This window comes from Symphodus melops (genome assembly GCF_947650265.1).
Source record: "Symphodus melops genome assembly, chromosome: 16".
Taxonomy (NCBI): Eukaryota; Metazoa; Chordata; class Actinopteri; order Labriformes; family Labridae; genus Symphodus; species Symphodus melops.
The window spans coordinates 9,748,454-9,768,827 of record NC_136706.1 but is presented as its reverse complement, the minus strand read 5'-3'; the positions used below and the strand labels follow the sequence as shown (position 1 = coordinate 9,768,827).

The 20,374-nt window shown below is 40.2% G+C and overlaps 1 protein-coding gene across 5 annotated transcripts in view; it reads left to right on the top strand.

Moving 5' to 3' along the window:
* Window positions 1–738: 738 nt before the first annotated feature.
* The window catches only part of LOC306836883 (mediator of RNA polymerase II transcription subunit 13-like), an 81,107-nt gene continuing 61,471 nt past the window's right edge, over window positions 739–20,374 (top strand). For 3 of the 5 annotated variants that reach the window (XM_079364234.1, XM_079364233.1, XM_079364230.1), the window contains exon 1: window positions 740–2,435. In XM_079364234.1, the coding sequence (XP_079220360.1) occupies window positions 2,364–2,435 (72 nt within the window). In that variant the 5' untranslated portion in view covers window positions 740–2,363. Of the gene's footprint in view, window positions 2,436–20,374 lie in introns of all 5 variants that reach the window. The other 2 variants (XM_079364232.1, XM_079364231.1) reach the window with 1 other exon arrangement.

The following is a 20,374-nucleotide window of genomic DNA, read 5'->3' as shown; positions in this document are numbered from 1 at the left end:
ACCAACAGGGGGCAGCACTGCTGGTTTGAATTGTCCAATTGAATAGAAGAACACATTCTCAGTTGATTTATCACTATAGTAAACTACTAGCTAATGATTAAGTGTAAATATAATTACTCATATGTTATCAATTATTTTTTATACAGTTTTAATATAGATTAAAACATGAAAAGGCAAGCTGATTCAGGACCTGTAGTAAAAAAACGAGTTGGGATGCTGTTCTTTACAGTTGATATGATTTATGCTATACCTTATTTGTTTTTATTTTACTGATATGAAAATAGTAAATAGCACAAAAACATGTAAATTGGTGTCTCAAGGGACTTTACCCAATCATACCCTGCAGTGGCTGTAGTAGGCCTGAGGATAACAGTCAAAAATAGCAAATAAATATTAAGTCAATTATTTGTTTTTATTTATTTTCAAACTCTAAGACCACCAATTGTCCCCAATGCAATGATGTCGTATTTGGAGGGGGGGTAAGACTGCATACTCTTATGAAACACAGTATGAGCTCAGTAAGTCATTCTGACCTCCATTCTGTCACATCCTCTGTTGTGGGAACAGTTACATTATGTAACACATGCATCACAAAACAAGACCACACAGAGATGAAAAGCAATCATTTAAAATCATCTTTATTCAAGCATTTTAACAACCAGAAGAACCGGCAGCAAGAAACAAGGAACACATATAACAACAAAGGATGACAAAACAAAAGGGAAAAAAAAACTACAGGGCATTTCACTGTAAGCGCGCGCGACAGGCACGGCGTCTCCATTGTCGCATGCAGCCTCATATCAAAGATACTAAACAGTACTGTAATCCCAGACTTTGATCACGTGAGCGCAAACTTGGCCAAATGGGAGGGCGAGTCTCTGTAGTAGGCTCCGCTTCCGATCGCCATTACATTACAATGCGTGGTGGGCTGGACGATCGTGCGCGAGGAAGAAAAAAAAAACGCTACAGCGGCACCTCGCGTCAAACAAACACACACAAGACGGTGAGAATGACACACTCGAGCTTCACGCGCACTTATTTACCAAATATAATAACACGCCGTGAGGGATAAACACAACGAGGGAGGAAGGACGTAAGCAAGCAAAGAAAGAGTCTATCTGCTCAAGAAACCATGCACATTTTTGAGGTTGTAATTCAATAATCAAATCATCATTTTCTCCAGGAAGGAGGAGGAAGAGGATTCGCTTTTAAATGTCGTAAAAGGAGAAATCTGCAGAAAGGGGAGAAAAAAAACACATTGTTTCTGTCAACCCATCGGTGCCACACGAGGACGATCACTTTGGCTTGAAGTGAGTCATTGAACACAATTATCACAGTTTTTTTTGGTTTTTTGTTTTAAGATTGAGGCTGCTGTGACCGCGCGAGGACGTTTCGTAATGATATCAAACTGAAAGGAAGGAAGGATTTTTTCAAACCTCCGTCTACAGAAGCCTGCTCGCCGTTTTCCTGCCGCCGCTGCTGCTGCTGGTGGAAGTGTAAGAATAGTTGTTCTTGTCTGATCGCTTTGACTCATGATTCGGGGTTATACTGGGAACCCGCCGCCCTTGCCTGCCACGGAGAGGAGCACTAACGGAGGGGGGCTTTTTCTCTTTTCCTCAGCGGCGACCCCGCTCTCTTTCGTCTGCGCTCCGTTTCATACAAGAGCAACAGAGGGATTAAACATTCCTGCTCGCAGCGCCTGTTTTGTGCCGAGGCAGACTTGGGCTACATTGTGAGAGGAACGGGTTGTGGTAAAGAAAGGAGGCTATAAATAGCTCATGCAATTCTCGAAAACTATCACAAGTGGTGCATCAGCCTGTGGAGCAGACGGCATCAGATATCCCGCATGTAATGTCTCGCGTTTAAGTTCACTCTAAAGCGTTGGACATTTTTTTTTTTGAACAGAAGTTTGACTCTGATTCTTTTCATCTATTTAGGCTGTCCTCCGGAGCGGGAAAAAAAAGCTTACCTCATGGATTATTGCTCTTTTATTGACACAACTATCCGCGGACAGACTGATATGGAAACAGGCTGATCTTCTGTGCGTTTTGGATTGACATGGATACATTTGTGAGCCCTCCGCCTTTTGACAGTGATCACATTTGGAACCGCCTGACCTGGATTGTAACAATGTTTTGATCCCCGGATTTACATTACAACATTATATCCGCTCGGGGGGTTTCATGGATGCGCCCTTCACTTCTTTCTGAAAACGCCCAATTCCTCGTCTCTTATCCGGACGTCTCGTGAGGTTCTAAATCCTGCTTGTTTTGAGGAAATAGATTTGTCAGCCCTGCTCGGTGTTTGGTACCGATGTAGGATTTCGACATGCCCAGCGCTGACGACCCCAACGGCGGACGACTATGACTACAACAGCGAATTGGGTGGCTAACGGGGCAAGCCTTGAGGACTGCCACTCCAACATCTTCTCTCTGGTACAGTATCAATAAATAAATCACGCACGTCACACTGACACGCGAGGCCAGCTGTGATCGACAAGTCATCAGACTGTGGGAGGCACGCGTAAATGTGTGTCTGCTGTACAAAGGTGAACCAATTGCTGGTGGTGTTATTGGGCAATCATTGCAACGGGGGTTTTTAAAAAAAGCACCATAACCACAACAAAACCAGTGCATCCCAGCTTATATGCATAACAAGAAAAACTCCCCTTCGTGTTATGATTCTAACACCAAACATAACTCATGATGCTTTGAATACCAATTTTATATGTTATACCAACAAGCACTTTTTGGCCTAAACATATCTGACTGTACAAACAAGGCTTTAAACAAAATTGTAAAATGCTCCAAACAAATCTTGCCACTTAATTGTTTTACGTTATTTTCATGCCCTAAACATATCACAAAACGCTTATAATACACATTTCTGTGGGGCCAAGACAAACTGGCATAATTAAATACAGTATGAACATGCTTTTTTTTTTTTTAAAGCTCATCACACAAACCATACATACTGAAGATGTAATGTTCATATGCTACCAAATCACACAAACACGTTACAAAGAAACTCACTCTTCCCAGCATTCTCTTCCCTCTTTCAATAATAATTTCTCAGGAAATGTTGCTGTAACTCTTGTTTCATTGCCAAGCAACTAACTTGGAAAGAATGCTGCCTCTGTTTGATATCTAAAGCCAAAAATCAAAGCTCTTTCAGTTGAATATGTTGATGTACAAATAAAAGGCTCACCAGGTGATAAATTGGAAGATTAGGCTTGCATTTTGGGAGGAAGGTGAATAAGATTTTGACTGACAGCTCACAGCGGAAACAGGCACTTTTGCACTCAGTTTATCTGAGAAATAAGGGGCTTTTGGCTCAGCAGGCAGCATCTTTTACTTTTTTTTTTTTTTTTTTGCAAAAGTGGCTGGTTTTGAGGGTGCAGAAGATTGAGCAGTGTTTTCACAGTTTTCATCCTGCAATCAGCGTGTTAACTGTTCTACTACAGAAGGCAGCCGAGTGGAAAGGCATGCAGTATGGACTAAGCCCAGGCTGCTGAGAAGCACACAAACATAGGGGTCCTGAGGACTTTTTAGGTGATCATGCAGGTTTCTGACACCAGGCATATTATATCAAAAGCTAAAGCAACTCATGTCACATGGTACTGATTTTTGCAGTTCTTTTGTATTAGGAAGAGAAACAAAGTTTTGAGAGGTGACACATGAGCCTTGCAGAAATCTCTCAATCTCTCCGACAAACTTGATTTCTTCTTCCCCTTCTTCTTCTCTTGTGTCCGTCAGAGAAAGCAGGGACTATCCTAAGCTCTTCAAAAGCATCTTATTTGAAATTCCTGTGCACCGACGCTGAAATCCAAAGCATCACACGTCTTAAATTCACTCAGTCTGACACGTTACAGCGATTACGTCTCTGTCAGCCCTTCAGCCGAGGTTATTCCCTCGTGGAGAAAAGCTTTCATTCACTTGCCGTGGCGTTTGTTGGCCGTCGCGCTGGCCCCTGTTTGAACATCCCTTTCAGAGTGAGGGAGAAAGAGACCATCCATCAGCCGGCTTGTTGAGAATATTTATGACTGGTTGGTGCACAGCAGTGCCTCTCTGGCAGGGCTCCTACAGGGAAGTCCAAGACAGAAAATGAAACGGTAATGACACTCCAAGTGTCCTGGTTAGAGGTAAGGTCTGAGACAAAGAGACAGACTGACTGACACGGATTGCATACTAATGTTGACAATTAGACATATGTACATGGTATGCTGAGGAGGCTGTGTGTTGCGTAGTTATGCTTCCCTAAATGCATTTTAACCACCTCTGACTTCATTTGTTGGACAACATTAGTTGATTTATTGGACAGAAATGTATTTTATTTATTTGAATTCAACAAAAACTTTGATACATAAATTGGAGATTGGCGTTACACTTACTGGTCCTGGCTGGTAAAATGTGAGGATCTCCTTCTGTTCTCTTCTTTAAGTGCGCCCTATTATCCTGGGTATTATTATTATTTTTTTCACTTTTGTGTTCTGCATGTAAAAATCGTAATCTGTACGAAAAGGTTCATAAATATGCTCCTTTTTAAGATTTTATCCTTGCCATTTTTAAACACCAATCCTTTTGCATCTACTTATTATTAGTTTTTTTGAACTTTTATTTAACCAGGATGAAAAAATCCAGATTAAAAATCTCTTTTTCAAGAGTGTCCTGGTCAAGACAGGCAGAAACTCTACTAACAGATTTACAAACAACATACATAATATACATACTTAATATGTAGATGCCAGATGTGTCCTCCTTCAAGTCAGTCAACACCTTTTATAAAGAATCAGTTTTTGGTTTGATAAATAAAGTGTTCTGGAATTAAAAGTCCTTCCTGAATTTCCCTCGGGATCAATAAAGTATCTATCTATCTATCTATCTATCTATCTATCTATCTATCTATCTATCTATCTATCTATCTATCTATCTATCTATCTATCTATCTATCTATCTATCTATCTATCTATCTATCTATCTATCTATCTATCTATCTATCTATCTATCTATCTATCTATCTATCTATCTATCTATCTATCTATCTATCTATCTATCTATCTAAAGTGACATCTTGAAAATTACAACAGAAACAGATGAAGGCATTCCTTTTTATATGAGCATATTAACATGGTTATTAAATCCCATTTTTGAGTCTCTTCCTGCTTTTGACAATGTTCATGTTGAGGTTTTTTACACATAAGTTCTTTGCATGATTTGAAAACAAAACAACAAACAAACAGGATCTGCAACCAGGAATACCAGGGTGATAAAAAAAAAACCTAATGTGGTGAGGAACCAAGACACATTCGCACACACATGATCAGAAGTCTGTACGCTGTGTTGTGACCATGATTACAAGGGGATAATTAATCAGAAGCCGGATTCACTAAACCTGCTTAAGAAAAAAAACCCAACTTCTTAAGTGCTGATTTCTTCTTAACTTCAGTCTTCAGACAAACGTTAAGTAGATTTGATATTCATGAATAAAGTGTTTATGTATTCTCATGTTTCTTCCTCAGAAAAAAACCGTAAGAATTAACGAGATTCTTGGATGCAAATTTCTTAAATTTCATTCTAATTTTCTTACTAACTTTAACTTAATTTTGTAAAATTTTTGGCTTAGGTGTCATGTCTCTGGTACTCCTGAAAATAAACTCGTGAATTTGACAGTTAATTTGAATCTAATTTGCCTTTACACAGAGAAACTAACTAATGTTAGAATCTTTTGCTTTACTCAAAGTTATTTATTTCTTAAGTAAATCATAAATATGATAATTTTGACAAACATGCTTATTATAGTGAAATAATATTTCAGTCCTTTAGTCAATGATTTCACATCTAATATATACTTATTATTTAGGGATATATGACTGCCCTACAGAATCTGAGAAGTTTACAAGTAAGAAAATAAGGAAGTTCGTGGGTAAGAAAATAAGGAAGTTCACGAGAAATGACACTGGTCTTAAGAAAACAATCAGAAATTACACTTCATTTTTATCTCAAGAAAATGTTTGTGAATCTGGCCTCTGGATCTTGTAGACCTGGTAAACACTATATTTGCAAAACCAGGATACCCAAAAAGGACATGTGTTAAATACTTGTTCTGTTGTAATCTTAAATTGCAGCTTTAATTCCAGAAAACATAAGTAGTTATGGTCCAAAATTGACAAGAATACAATTCCTTATGTGGTGTATTTGTTCACCTTCTCCTCTAGGTCATACTATACATAAAGGACTTGTAGCTAACCAGCGACAGCCTGTAAAACAACATTCCAGCTCACACTAACATCTCCCTCACACTGATTTACTAGCTGTTATTGCAACCTGCATCAATAAAAAAATACCTTTAGAAAGCATAAGAGCCCATACTGTGGGACTTTATGGAGGCAGCAGCAGATTACTGTCATTCTCTCTCTCTCTCTCTCTCTCTCTCTCTCTCTCTCTCTCTCTCTCTCTCTCTCTCTCTCTCTCTCTCTCTCTCTGTGAGGCCAATGTCACATACTTGAGATCGCTGCGATCACACAAACCCACAAAACAACTGTCTGGTGTGCTGGTGATCATCCATCTGTGACAGAAAGCAAACGAGACCCTCGTATGTGGGAGAAAAAGCTCGGAGCAGAGAGGAGGAGAGGGAAAGGAAGGGTAGAGAGGAGGAAACAGTGGAGAAACAGAGGAATGTTTTCAGCTGCAGCGGAATCTGTTTTCATTTTAGGAAAGTATTATGACTGATGTGCATTTCCTGACTGCTAGCCTCAGTGTGTGTGTGAGAGAGAGAGAGAGAGCGAGAGAAATGGCGAGGGAGAAAATTAAAGAGGGGGGAATGTAATGAGAGAGAGAGAGAGAGAGAGAGAGAGAGAGAGAGAGAAAACAGTCATCTTTTCTGTGGACTGGGCAGGTTTTTTCTCTTCTGACACTGACTCTGACTCTGAATATGAAATGCAAGGAGGAGACAGTAAAGAGCTCGCCTCACGACACAGGAAGCCTTGGTGTGTGCCTGTGCCTGTCTGTGTGTACTATGTGTGTGTGTGTGTGTGTGAGTGAGTGAGTGCGTGTGAGTGTGTGCTGTAAACATTGTAAACCATCTAGACTCTGGAGACAAACTTCAAACACCCTTCATATTATACACACACACACACACACACACACACACACACACACACACACACACACACACACACACACACACACACACACAGATATGCATTCACAAACACGACGGAGAGAGAGAGGGGGGGGAAAAATAAACACCCACATGCTCGCACAAACATATGTAGCACAAATGCATCACACATACACCAAACCTTCCACCCACACACACACACATGCACAGAAGCTCAATACATCCTAGAACCCAAGGACGTATGCTTGAACATACATAGGTAAGAGACAGAGGTCTTAATTAGAGGACTAACTGTGTCCCCTCGGTGGTAAGTAAGTGTCCTCAAGTGCAAGTCTAATGCGATCAGGTAAGAAGTGCTCGTTAGTCCAACTGTATTCCGATAGAGATCCTGCATGTATAATAATGATGATGCCACTGTCTGGTGTAGAAATTAAGTGCTGGGAGATGAGGCAGAGGGAGAACCATTAACAGCAGAGTTCTAATTTATGGCAGGTGAGTGGCTGTGTCTTGTAAGAAGAAGGAGGTAATCAGGGATGGAGGCTTTTTAATACAGACTGTTTGCATATACCGGTTATTAATGATGGACTGTAGAGGGATGCTTAAGGATGAGAGCGAGGCAGTGGTTGGATGAAGTGTGTGTCAGGATCTGCTGGGTCGGAGTATCGGCAGAGTTCATATGAGGGCGGGTATCATTAAGGCGCTTGTTTATTTTATGCAGATATATTCATCGGCTCTGTAACACTTTTACAAAGCACCCTAAATAGTGAATTAGTTTGAATGAAACAGATTAGTATCTGTTGGCCTTTTGGGAAGGTCAGATGCAAAATATTTGGCTGAGCCAGCTATTTCTCTTGAAGGAACATATCTCCTGTGTCAGTATTACGGCTCATTGATGAGTTTTGAATCATCTCTGGACAACAATAGAGTTCAGTGTCGAGGAATATGCTAAAACTAGCAGGTAGCAGGATCACTTGTTTTGTTCCATTGGATTTGTTGATGATAAGATGAAATGAGATTACCAGCCTTTAGAGTGGGACCATATCTGATGACAGAGAGGAAGCGTTGACCAGTTAAGATCAGTGACTACAGCTGCTGAATGAATGAAGCCCTTTTGAAAAGTGTAAAATAAATTGACACGGTGCAGTCTGACATTGAAGCTACAGCAGCGTCCTCTCACTCAAGGAGAGGATCAGTCCAGGCTTCCGAGGCTTCACTCCCAGTCCTATGCTTCGTGCCCTATGGAGCCGCTCCATCTGGCTGCTTCTCACTAAACAGTCCACCCCCCCTACGCCCAACCTGCGCTTTTGGCTGTGCTTGCTCGCTATTTTGACAGCTAGCTCTGGCTTCACCTTGAGTCTCTGTGTGTGGAGCCTCCCACTAATCTGCCCCTGTCACTGCTGTGGGAATCCCTTGTCATCTCAATATGACTCAAGCCGGCAGTGGCCCACCTGTGTGAACATGACTTTCTGTATGTCACACACAGACAAAGATGCTCCTCAGCTTGTTAGCGATGATAAACTGGAGTGTAAATAACAGAAGGAATTAGGAACAGACAGAAAAAATACAAAGTATGCACCCAGGGATGAAAGCAGAAAGAATCTTTTGACAGAAAACTCTTTTTAACCCTTTTTAAAGGAGCTCCCGAAAGACCTTGTTTCGATGAACAAATAAGTTAGTGGCAGGGGAAGAAGTAGTCAGATCTTAGAAGCAGCCTAAAGTAGAAGTAATACTAAAGTGCAGAAATAATCAACAACTTTAAGTTCTTCTTCTTCGTGTGAAAAAAAAAAAGAATTATACTTTGAAGTATAACATAGTTTACTGTACAGAATCCTTCTTAGGAAATGTATTATATTATATAATACATTTTTTGTGTGTAATATTATTATCCTAACTGACACATTAATCCATGCATCATTTCATAGTTTCAACTGTTTAAGATGGAACTCATTTGACTTCACGTCGGCCCCCTGATGGGTAGCCCTATATTTTGACTCAATATAAAAATGTAAGAATTTAGTATTATTTATCTGAAAAAAGAGTGAGTGAATACTAACTTTCCCTTACAGGAAAGAAGTTGAAGACTCAGAAAAAAAAGCCTTGAATCACATTCAAATGACCAAGGAAGTGACCTAATGCTTACATAATTATTTATTATATCAAGCAATGTTGTTTATTTTGGGGATTTTTATGTTTTTCTTAGTATTCAGAGATAAGACGGTGGATAGAGTTGGAAATCGGGGTGAGAGAAAGTGGGAAATGACATGCAAATAAGCCAAATGTCTGATTTGAACCTGGGTCATCCACCTGGATTACCAAGCCTCCATACATCGGGCGCTCGCACTAACCATTAGGCTACTGGCGCCCACAATGTAAACAAATGGAACTGTGTTAAAAGAATATTGAGCTTAGATCAGACAACAGTGAAGGTTACCATTTAACCAATGTCTAGCTAACATAAACATGACCAAATAACACCTGCCCACGAAATAAAGAGGTAACCTTTACATTCAGCAACTTCCCTGCTAGCAGTAATATGAAGTGGCTATATGCTAGTATTAGCTGTTGTCTAAAATTAGCTATACATGGTTATTCTAACTCAAAATTTTGTCCAAATCTTATCATTTGTACCAGCCATTTTCTTATACTCATTAATTGTGATTATTTCTCTTATTACCTATTAGTGCCTTCTGCTGTCACATCTCTTCCCTTCTTAAGTTCTCCTTAATTCATGGGTATTATTAGTGGAGTAAGCATGTTAAGGCTGTGTCAGAGATTTAAAGAACGGTTCAAAGACTGACAAGAAGCAAGGAGAAAGAAAGCCTGAGTGAGGGAATCACCGCTGGTCCTTAGCTGGAAATGAGCCGGGATAGTCAGGAGGAGTATTTCTGAGCACGGTGGCTTGAGTGTGAAATATGTAAGCTTCTCAGTGCCAGCTGTGAGCTATTCTCAGAGCCCACTGGTGTTCCTGTGTACACAGCGACGCAAGGCTGAGTAAGAACAGAGGGTTGGTAGGAATGGGCAGTAGCTGAAGCCACCAAGTGCTTGTGATTACTGGAAAGTTGGCTGGTGATAGATAGATAGATAGATAGATAGATAGATAGATAGATTCACAATGAACATTCTACTTTCAAATAAAAGTCCTATAGTTAAAGTCATCATTTGAATGTCAATTGCCAATACATTGCATATACATATTTCTTTTTCTCTGAAAAAAATGTAATGTCCCAAATGTGCTATTCATATTGGCAGATTCAGATTAAGACATGGCAACTTATGACATAACATCACAACAAACGGATCAACAGAGAATATACTGGCTATGAATGGATGAAAGACTGTGGAGGCTGGACCTTCACATCAGCTTTGTTATTGAGTCTGAAGTCACAATCAATCTGTTGCACGCCGTGTTGACTTGTTTCAAGGACGTTTTAGAACAAAAATAAAGAACACTGCTCTGTAATTAAAAAAAAAAAAAACTTTAAATTTAGAACGCTCATTACTAAAGTCATTTAAATATATCAAGTGGTTGTTATTATATTACTAAAGTTGAACTCAGTTATTTTTGGTTTTGAGCAACTCATCAGTCAAAGATTTATTTCAGGACTTTGACTTTGTGTGCATTATGATTCACTGTTAATATAACATGGACAAAACAAACATTACGATAGTAATAGCCCTAGTAATGTTCACCACTGCTTAATTTAGTTGTTCTGTATCCTTTTAACCCCAAAACATTTTTTCCCCCTATGGATGCACATTGCAAACCACTTTCTTCCAGTGTATTACATTTTGGATGTTTATGTTGCCGCGTTGCCTCTCGCCTAACAACAAACTATTGGCCTGTTGCCTGATTGGTTGATAAATTCCAGAAACAGATAAAACCTGAGTTTGATGGTGCATCTGTGCCACATGAGGATTTCGGTTTTTGTTTTGGGAAAAATCTGTTTGTAATCTCTTCACCTGACTGCAGACACATCAAGGAAGAGAATTTCTCTAAAGGGAAACGCTGCCCTGCTTGTAGCCGGGTAAATATTTTCTGCAAGCCCGACAGCTTTGCCAATATCATGCTTGGCTGGGATTCAATTGCAGTTAGAGCACACTTAGGTTAAAGGGTGTCTTTTGGGCCGGGGGGTGGTGGTGGTGGTGGTGGTGGTGGTGGTGGGGGGGGGCATTAACATTGTCTGTCTTTGCTGTTGCAAATCGTAATTATCACGTTCCATTGAGAGATGATCTGCGACCAATCAAACGGTTGCTTAATGAGAACAAACACATTATGTGCAGAGTTTGGATGCACAAACATTTTTGGTGCATTGATTTGCTGCCCGCTGCCAAACAGCACTTTCGCTCATCCTGAATTAGGCAGACACCCATCATTTTTCAAAAGCTAATGAAAATATGCACAGCTCCATTTTAGATCTGGATGGCTTCATATGGATTAACACGTGACTTCTCCGAATAAAAATCAGACACAAATGGATTTTCTGCAATAAAAATATATAAACCTGCTATTTTAATATTATATCTGTTTCAAAGAGATAATGGATGGATGGTGAAGAGCTTGATTACATAAGACTGTCACTGTGTGTATTTGTGTGTGTGTCTGTAAATGTGTGTTAGAAGATTGACTTCTGGTGTTAAAAATCTGATTGGCTGCCACTCCCACTCAGTAAGCAAGCAAGCAAGAGATTACAGACAACAGCCAGGTGAGTTGCGAGTTGAATCCTTTAAATAAAGGCCCGGCCCTCTTAATGCACACACACAAACAAAACAGAAGCATTTTTGCTTATCTTATTGAATCAAGAAAAAGTCATGCTGGCTTCTGCAGCACTCTCATTTTATCGGAGATGGCAAAAAAAAAAAAAAAAAAAATCAGTGCAGGAAATTACACGCCTAAATGAGATATTCTTTTCATACCTCTTGTGCTCCATTACCCAATTTGAGGAACAATCACATTATTAACTACTTGTAGGCATTTCAAAAAAACCTTCATGCTGTGCTAATTGTACAATTACTGTGCTGTCATTTTCTCAGCGAAAAAAGCTCAGTGTGCAATGCTACAATGCCTCTGATAATCCCAGGACTTCCCTGATCCATGTATGACGTGACAGATTTCAATCTCCAGCCAAATGTAAGCTGATTTATCGCGGCTGTTAGGGAACAAAATGTCGAGACAACACAGAGAAAACAGTGGAGCAGATCTCTTTGTGATTTTTTTTTTTTTTCAGAGTAAAATAAGGTCCACAGAAGCGCTTGAGATGTTACATTTCCACGGTAACCCTGGAGACAGAAATCTCAAAAAATGAATACCTTGCTGAATTCCTATAGATGTTGTATGTTGCCTAGCAACTGTTTTTACTTCTTTCTCTGTCGTCTATGTTTTTCCTACTCTGTGATTCTCAGTTTTTCTGTCTTTGTGTGTCATTTCTTCCTCCCTGTGGCTTGTCATGGTTAATTAAGTTACACCAGAGACGCTCGTAAAGCCAAGCCTGGTTTATTTATTTGCACGTTAATAATTTAAGCTAAGCGCGGCCACTGCTTTAGTCCGTCCCTCTGTACGCTTTAAAAGCATCCTGACACTGCAGCTTTCTGTTGTTTTTATTTGCCAAACTGGCTGGGGATCTTGTCAGCCCTTTTAGACGCAGTGCACACACACTCTCTGTCCTTATTGCCTCCCTTCCCTCTTTGTGTCAGGTGAGAAGTCACGGTTTGATGGAGGCGTTCTGCCGCGTGATTGGCAGGTCTATCCGTCACTCAACCCCGGGGACTCTCGCTGCTCTAATTAGGTCGCTTGGCTTGCTCACCTCCCAGGGCGGGATGCTGCAGCAGAACACAGATCAAATGACGGTCCCCTTGTTTTTCAGGGACTTGTAAAGGTGGCGGCTGAAGGCGGAGGAAAAGCATCTGTTTAGTGCATGCAGCCCCAGAGGCCTTTTTTCTACACCTGTTTGGTGCTTTTGTGTCACCCTGGCCACCTCACAAGTGCAGCAATGTGCATCGCTCTTCATTTGTGGCGTATAACGCCAGAGGGGAGTGCTACTCCTTGTGGGTTCATTTGATTTCAGTGGGTTAATTGATGAAGGGGGAGTCATTGTCTGTTCTGATTTCTGCCACTTGTTCCTGTAATGGGAGACTTCTTAACAGCACAGACAACCTGCATTCATGTCTTTGTCAGTGTTTGTTGTTGTTAATACAGTTCATTTAAAATGAACTGTATTAATCTTACGACTCTGATTCCTTCAAGTGTTGTTTATTTCTATAAATCAATATCAATATTTCTCACATAGGATAGTTGAATCATACAAGTAAGGGCAGGATCAATTGCCATCACAAATAGTATCAGAACACCTTAGCAAAGAGTTGGTTGATGCTCAATAGCATTGCTCTCCTTTAAAAAAAAAAAAAAAAAGGAAAAAAAAGAAGATATGTTCAAGGAATGATGCTGTCAGCAGCACTAGACTAACTTACAATGAGATGTCATTGTAAAAGCTGGCCTGTATGACAGTTTGCTTTTAATGTCAAACAGCAACAGTAACAAAAGTAAGAATACGTTGAAAAACTCAAAGACTGTGAGAAAGTGAACAGTGAGATGCAATCACAGAAGAGTGTAAATGATTGTTTCCTGTATTAGAGCAACCACTGCGAATGAAAACGACTACAGAAAGGACGCTTGATAATATGAATGGCTATGAGAAAAAAACGCAGGGTAAAACTGATAAACGTTTTCACTTTCCCTCAGGTTAATCCTCTGTCTTGTTCTTTGACATTGCATAAAAGAGAGACAGATAACATTGTGTCTGATAAAGACCTGCAGTTTTATCTTCAGACTCACAGGCATCACAAGTGGTCAGAACACACCCCAAATATTGGCAGCTTGTCAAGCGTCTAAACAGATTTGATGGTGATGAGAAAGCGATGCCACTCCGACAGAATGAGTGTTCCACTTGCGCCAGAGTAGGTAAAAACTGCTGATGCAGGCCGTCTCTCAATTGCCCAAAGTGGCTCCTTTGTCAGACTATCAGACTGCGCGGCTCTTACTCTCTGTTGTAAGATTCCTAAAGAAGTGGCATCTCTCTGAGACACTCTCTGTCAGCTGTGATAGAGCACAACGCGTTGCCCCATTTACATTCACATCATCTACAGTGTACTTAATGAGCTCAAGCATCTGAGCATAGTAAATGTTGTCTTTTTATATACTTATGCTGTGAACACAAACACTTTTTTCCCCCCATATTCTGTCTTTTCTCTGTGCATAAAACTGCAACTGAGACAGACTTTTTTTTTCATGCCTTTTTCAATTTAAAAATTCACTGGGAGTTGCACATTAGACATTTTAATGTCCCAAAGATCGTCATAAATTGACATCAAATAAAAGTTCATCATGGAAACTTTAACCAGCTGAACTTATAAAGCTAACTTCCGTATAAAGTTTTCAAGTTAGAAAAATCTTTCAGCAGTGCTATGTGCATAAGGATCCTAACTGTCTGAAGTAGGAACAATTCGTTAATTTTTAAAGTGCAGTTGCATGCTGGGAAGTTGAAGAGGGCCATTCAAATGTCCCACGCGCTTTTGAGAAGTAACAGGACAACTCTCCTGTTTGTAGAAGCATTCCTGCAAAGTGCACGCTAAGAGTGCTTTCCTCTAGATTTTATATAGCTCATTGATGTTACGCTGTTTAAAGTGAATGTGTGTGCTGTTTAATAAACCTCTGGAAATTGGATCCTTGCTTCCGTTAAAATCGCACGCTTTAAGAGTTCATCCTGTACTTTCTCTTTGTGCAATGCATGCTGAAGATTAAAGTCCTAACTTTCATATTTTCTTTTGATTACAAGCACATGTCCGCTGCACTGAAGTTGACCTCTTATTGGGATACAGATTGTATTCTCAGAGCCTGGGCTCAGTTCACCTTTTATACAGGAAATGATTTTTAACTCTGCTTTTTTAGCTCACGATTCCATTTGGAAGACATTCCCAAGATAAAAGAATCAAGCACAATGCAAGGACCTGATGAAAAGGATTTTAATAGAATACTCCCACCTCCAAACATATTCTGGAAACATATCCTAAGCTGATATCTTTTCTCTGTTTGCTAGACATAAAGAGAGGAATAACAAAAAGGTGAGAGCTTGAGATCTTCCTGGCTGTATTCAATAGGCATCCATGACTGAGAGAGGGAGCGAGAGAGAGTGTGCGCTGAGAGATGAGAGGGAGAGCACAGACGGGAAAGATAATAGAGGTGAGAGTAAGGTCAAAGCTTTGGTCCGTCTTTGCAAAGGAAGGAAAAGCTCTTGTTTTTGGTCCCACACTCAATCAGAAATTGAACCAGCTAACCTGCACAACGAGGGGATCGGAGGAGTGCTTGCTTTATTGACAGAGAAACAAAATCCACACTCGTTTTCCTTGACCTTTTTCGGCCTTGTTACCCCTGCGTTCGTTCTTTAAAGAGACGGAGTGTTAGCTCGAATAATCGTTGATTTGCTCTTATGCACTCGGAAGGATAGCACAGGATTTGCAGTATCGGACGCATGTTTGCTCTGCTTCCTTGCATGGAAATCATACATAAAGATATGCTGATCCAAAAATCTTCACTTAAATAATTAGAAAAAACTGTTGGCATCATGAGCGAAATACAGCAAATCTGAATCTCATCACTCTTTTGGTCTTTCTATTTAAACTTTAAGCAAAAGATGGTTATCACACCGGGCAGTAAAGATACTTTACCTTTTTTTTTTTTGTTTCATATCCATAACAATGTACTATCCTTGTTTTTTCTTCGAAAAAGGTGCAGTGCTAGATTATTCTGCAGATTTGACCACTAAATTAAATATTTAATGCCAAATACAGACCATCACTAATACTCAACTTCACAAAGGTAGAGCCCCTTTCACAGTACCAAACACTGATGGAAAATGTCAAGTGCAAGTTGTTTGTAAATGTTCTGGTGTCTCAGCAGGCAAGCCAGAAAAAAGACTATGCCTTTAACCACAGTGTAATGTTTACAACATGTCAAAAAGGATATACGAAGCAAAAGATTTGGACAGTCCCATGGAATTGAACATATTCAAAGTATAAACAAAAGAGTGTAAAAGAACAAAAGACTGATGATGAGCTGCATGACATGCACATGTTGAATTACGTGAACTTCATCACCATGCCAACTCGCTCAAACACAGACTTTTTGCAAATGTTTTTACAGCTGGCTGGCAAGAAAATTTTCTTGACGAAAAATTCAGCTGTTGGTGTTCACACATGCAGCCCGACTGGACAATTTCTGGAGTGCAGTGCATGTGTGAAAGAGATGTCTGCACTTCAGCAATCCTTATCCACTAGACTTTCATGACTAACAATGAAAGAACTAAAGCTAAGAGGATCAAAGGTTGTTTTTATTTGCGTGACAGGATTTTTCTCACAACACAGATTTGTCACCAAAGTTGCAAAGATTATATCTCGACACACTTGACAGGTTTTTTCTGCTTTCTACCACCTTAAACATGATAATTTATTCATACAAATATGATAAATAACAGTTTGCATAAATGGGATTTCAGAGAGCTGAATCACACACATACTCTCGATGCGTTTGCACGTTAGCATCGGAAAACTGTAATAGAAACACACATAGAAACAAACAAACACACACACACAGATCTTAACTGTCTTCACTGAGAAATAAGTGGACATCAGCCGGATAATATGTCTGCCTCCTCATGCATGTCAGTGTTTTTGAGCACTTCTGGTCTGCACATCATCACAGCTGCTGTGTGTGTGTGTGTGTGTGTGTGTGTGTGTGTGTGTGTGTGTGTGTGTGTGTGTGTGTGTGTGTGTGTGTGTGTGTGTGTGTGTGTGTGTGTGTGTGTGTGTGTGTGTGTGTGTGTGTGTGTGTGTGTGTGTGTGTGTGTGTGTGTGTGTGTGTGTGTGTGTGTGTGTGTGTGTGTGTGTGTGTGTAGGCATGTGTTTTGATATGCCTGGGAGCATGTGACTGGAGCTCTGTTCCTCTTGCTGCAACTGTGCCACAACTAATCCTCCACAGGAGTTCACCAGGGTTCTGGGTTAGGGCTTCACACACGGCTAGCAGATACACAGCACCTGTGTTTGGAAGACACAGTGCAACTTCTGGCCATTCACTGTAATATTTCATCAGAAAATGCTTGCTACTTTAAGCTATGTACTTGCACAAAAAGTGAGCCTTTCCTGGCCTTAAAGCCAAACAGTACCAATAACCCTCCACTCATGTTATGTTATTGCGGCTGCTCTTAAAATTTGACCTTCACTCTGCAAGATGATTTATCTGCAGCTTAACACTGCAAGGCTGAAGGTGGAAAGTCTGACTCTGCTCACCTTAAATCTCAGTTAAAGGTGTATGTGTTAACATTGCAGCTATTTTGTGAAATGATCGTGTTGATGCAGAAGTGTAATGCAGTGTACACACACACACACGGAACAACTTTTCATCCACTATTTAGCATCTTTTTTTTCTTGAAAGAGAATAATTAAATGTTATGTTAACAACATGGACCCATGAAAGCTTTATGGGTTGCAGTATTTGTTGGATATTATTCTAGCAGTTGTTGCTAACCTTTTTCCTTCTCTATTGTTATTCCCATACTTGAATAATGACAACATTAAAACCGTTCCATTCCCGCATGCTGAAAAAAAATACACATCAATTTCAATTATTTTAACAGCTGTAAACAGCTTAGCTGACATGGATGTGAATTTGGTACATCTTAGCCCTGTCCAACTGGTTACAGATACTGATTCTAATCTATTGGCATTTACAGAATGGATGGCAAAGAATAGTTACAGTAGCCATTTGGCATCCTTTACTGTCCTTAGTTTAATAATTAGCCTTAGCTATGCCTTGTTTGTAGTACTTATGAGCAAACCAGTTTGGACTGTGAACATAACATTGTCTGTGAGACGGCATGCTAACATAGTCATTCATAGCATGTTAGCATTTAGCTCAAAGCCACCCTAAATCTGATTAGCTTCACAGAGCTCCTAGCAAGACTGAAAACTTTGACTCTCAATATTTTGTATTAAACATTGTAGAAAACAGCAAGTGGTGTAATGCAGGGTATACGCGGGTATGCAGCGGTATACGGTATACTGACTCATTCAGTAGTATGCTGCGTTTTTTCCCTTGGACGGTGAAGGCATGACTGCTTATAATCTATTTCTAATTGGCTTGTACTCATTGTTCCCTTTGTTTATTTTGTTTGAGAAAATTATCATTGTAAGCCAATCAGACGTAGAGTAAGGAGGGTCATGCTTAGCCTAAGAAATCAAGTGACAAGAACAGAGCTGGTGGTGCCACTTCTTAAAGCTTGACTCCCTTCATTATATCAAAATAAAATTTGAGGGATTGTAGCTCTGCACGTGTGTGACAGCCAACTTGGCAGAGGTATAATAGTCACAGCTGCCTCTATGAAAACAGTAGTGCAGGATTGTATAACTTACATTACATTACATGATATGTGTTTCACTGACCATTGTTTTGGGGGGTGAGGGGGAAGTGAAGTTAATTTTCTTTGCTCAATTGCTTTTATTGTAGAGATTTAGTGGATAGAGATGGAAATCAGACCAAAAAAAAGTGTGGAATGGCATGCAGGAAATTAGCCATGGGTTGCGAACCCAGACAAAAAAAAATCACTCAGAATTAGTCAGATTGATTGATGTAATGGTCTCACATAGTTTGTGTGCCAGAATTGTAAAATCTGCATTTCTAAGCATCACCAACGTACAAATGTCAAAGGCCCATTTATGAGATAAACAAACTAAATATGCAAGAGTAGTGTTGCATGTTTGTAACACAGGACTTTGTATCCTTTGCTGAACGGGCTGTTTAAAAGAACACTGAGGGAATACATTTATAGCATACCCACTTCTCCAGGTTTGACTACACCACCAAAGATATTTTTACTCATCAATTCAACATAGAGCATGTGTTGTCTTAAATACAATATTTTTTATTATGAATGCATATGCTGACATGTTTACTCTCCTCTTCCTGATTAAGTCGCTGCAGACAGCAGCCGTGTCATACAGAGTAACAACTTTTGACATTGACTGGGAGTGACGAGGCAGCGCAAGCAGATGTCTTCTTCCTTTTTTGCTTTGGGAGAAACAGCATCCTTGACCTTGTCATGGCTAATTTTAGGGCTCGGCTTATCACAGCGCCAATGTTTGTATCTCCCATTACACACACACTGTCATTAAAGGAGAAACATGCTTGTAATTATGGGTGCCTTCAGCTGCAGGATGTTCCTAGGGGTTGTGTGCATACCTTCATGTAAACTCGCTAAGGAGATGCTGCAGTTAGTGAGGGAGATTTCCTAATAAGCAGGATTTATTTTTTTGGCTAGGTTGGTCTACATTAGGACACATTTCATGATAAAAACACACACTGCTTAGCCCCCTACTTAAATCTCTAGAGCTTCCTTTTCTTCATCCACTCAAAGATACTGCAGCAGGCTTTAATTGTCTTAGAGCTGCTCCTTGCCACCTGTCTCTGTGCTAAAATGAGACTGTATTTTTTCTTTTCTCAGCTTGTCTTGGATGTCTCGGTCCCTGAACCAGCGTGTGCCAAACATGATCCTCACAGCTGGTTGAACACAAGAGAGGAGGGCAGCGAGATTTTGGCCCCCGCCTGCCAAATCTCTGTGCTGTTCAACAATGCCTTTTGTGCGCTCTGCTCATTCATGCACAAATACAAACACAAGGACACACACACACACACACACACACACAAACGTTAAATGAGTCCCCAAAGCACACATGAGCATCACAGGGTTACTGATGTTTTCATTAACAAAATTAAGAAACAACATGCAATCCTCTGTGCCTTCGGATAGAAGTAAAAGTTAGCATCTTTTTACTGGCTCATCACTAAATTTATCAGAGTGCCTCCTCGCCCAAGTCTGCAACATAAACACCTATCATCCCATTAGATTAAGTGGAGAAGATGTCAGCTGCTGGGCCGGGCTCCAAACATTGACCCCGGTGCTGTTTCCTCCTCTCATGTCTTTGTAGCTAGCGTGCTCTGTATTTCAGTCCTGTAATACTTCATTCGCCATATTTCACCCAAGGTCATCCTTTATGTCTCGCTGCTGCTCTACGCCTGCTCCATTCGCTTTACAGTATTTACACACACTTTATTGTATCCGTACAACGAGTGAATGAAGGCATCTGTTAAATAAGGTTAAGGCAACAGAACACAAAGGGATGTAAAACTTAAGGCGCATAAAGATTTACACAA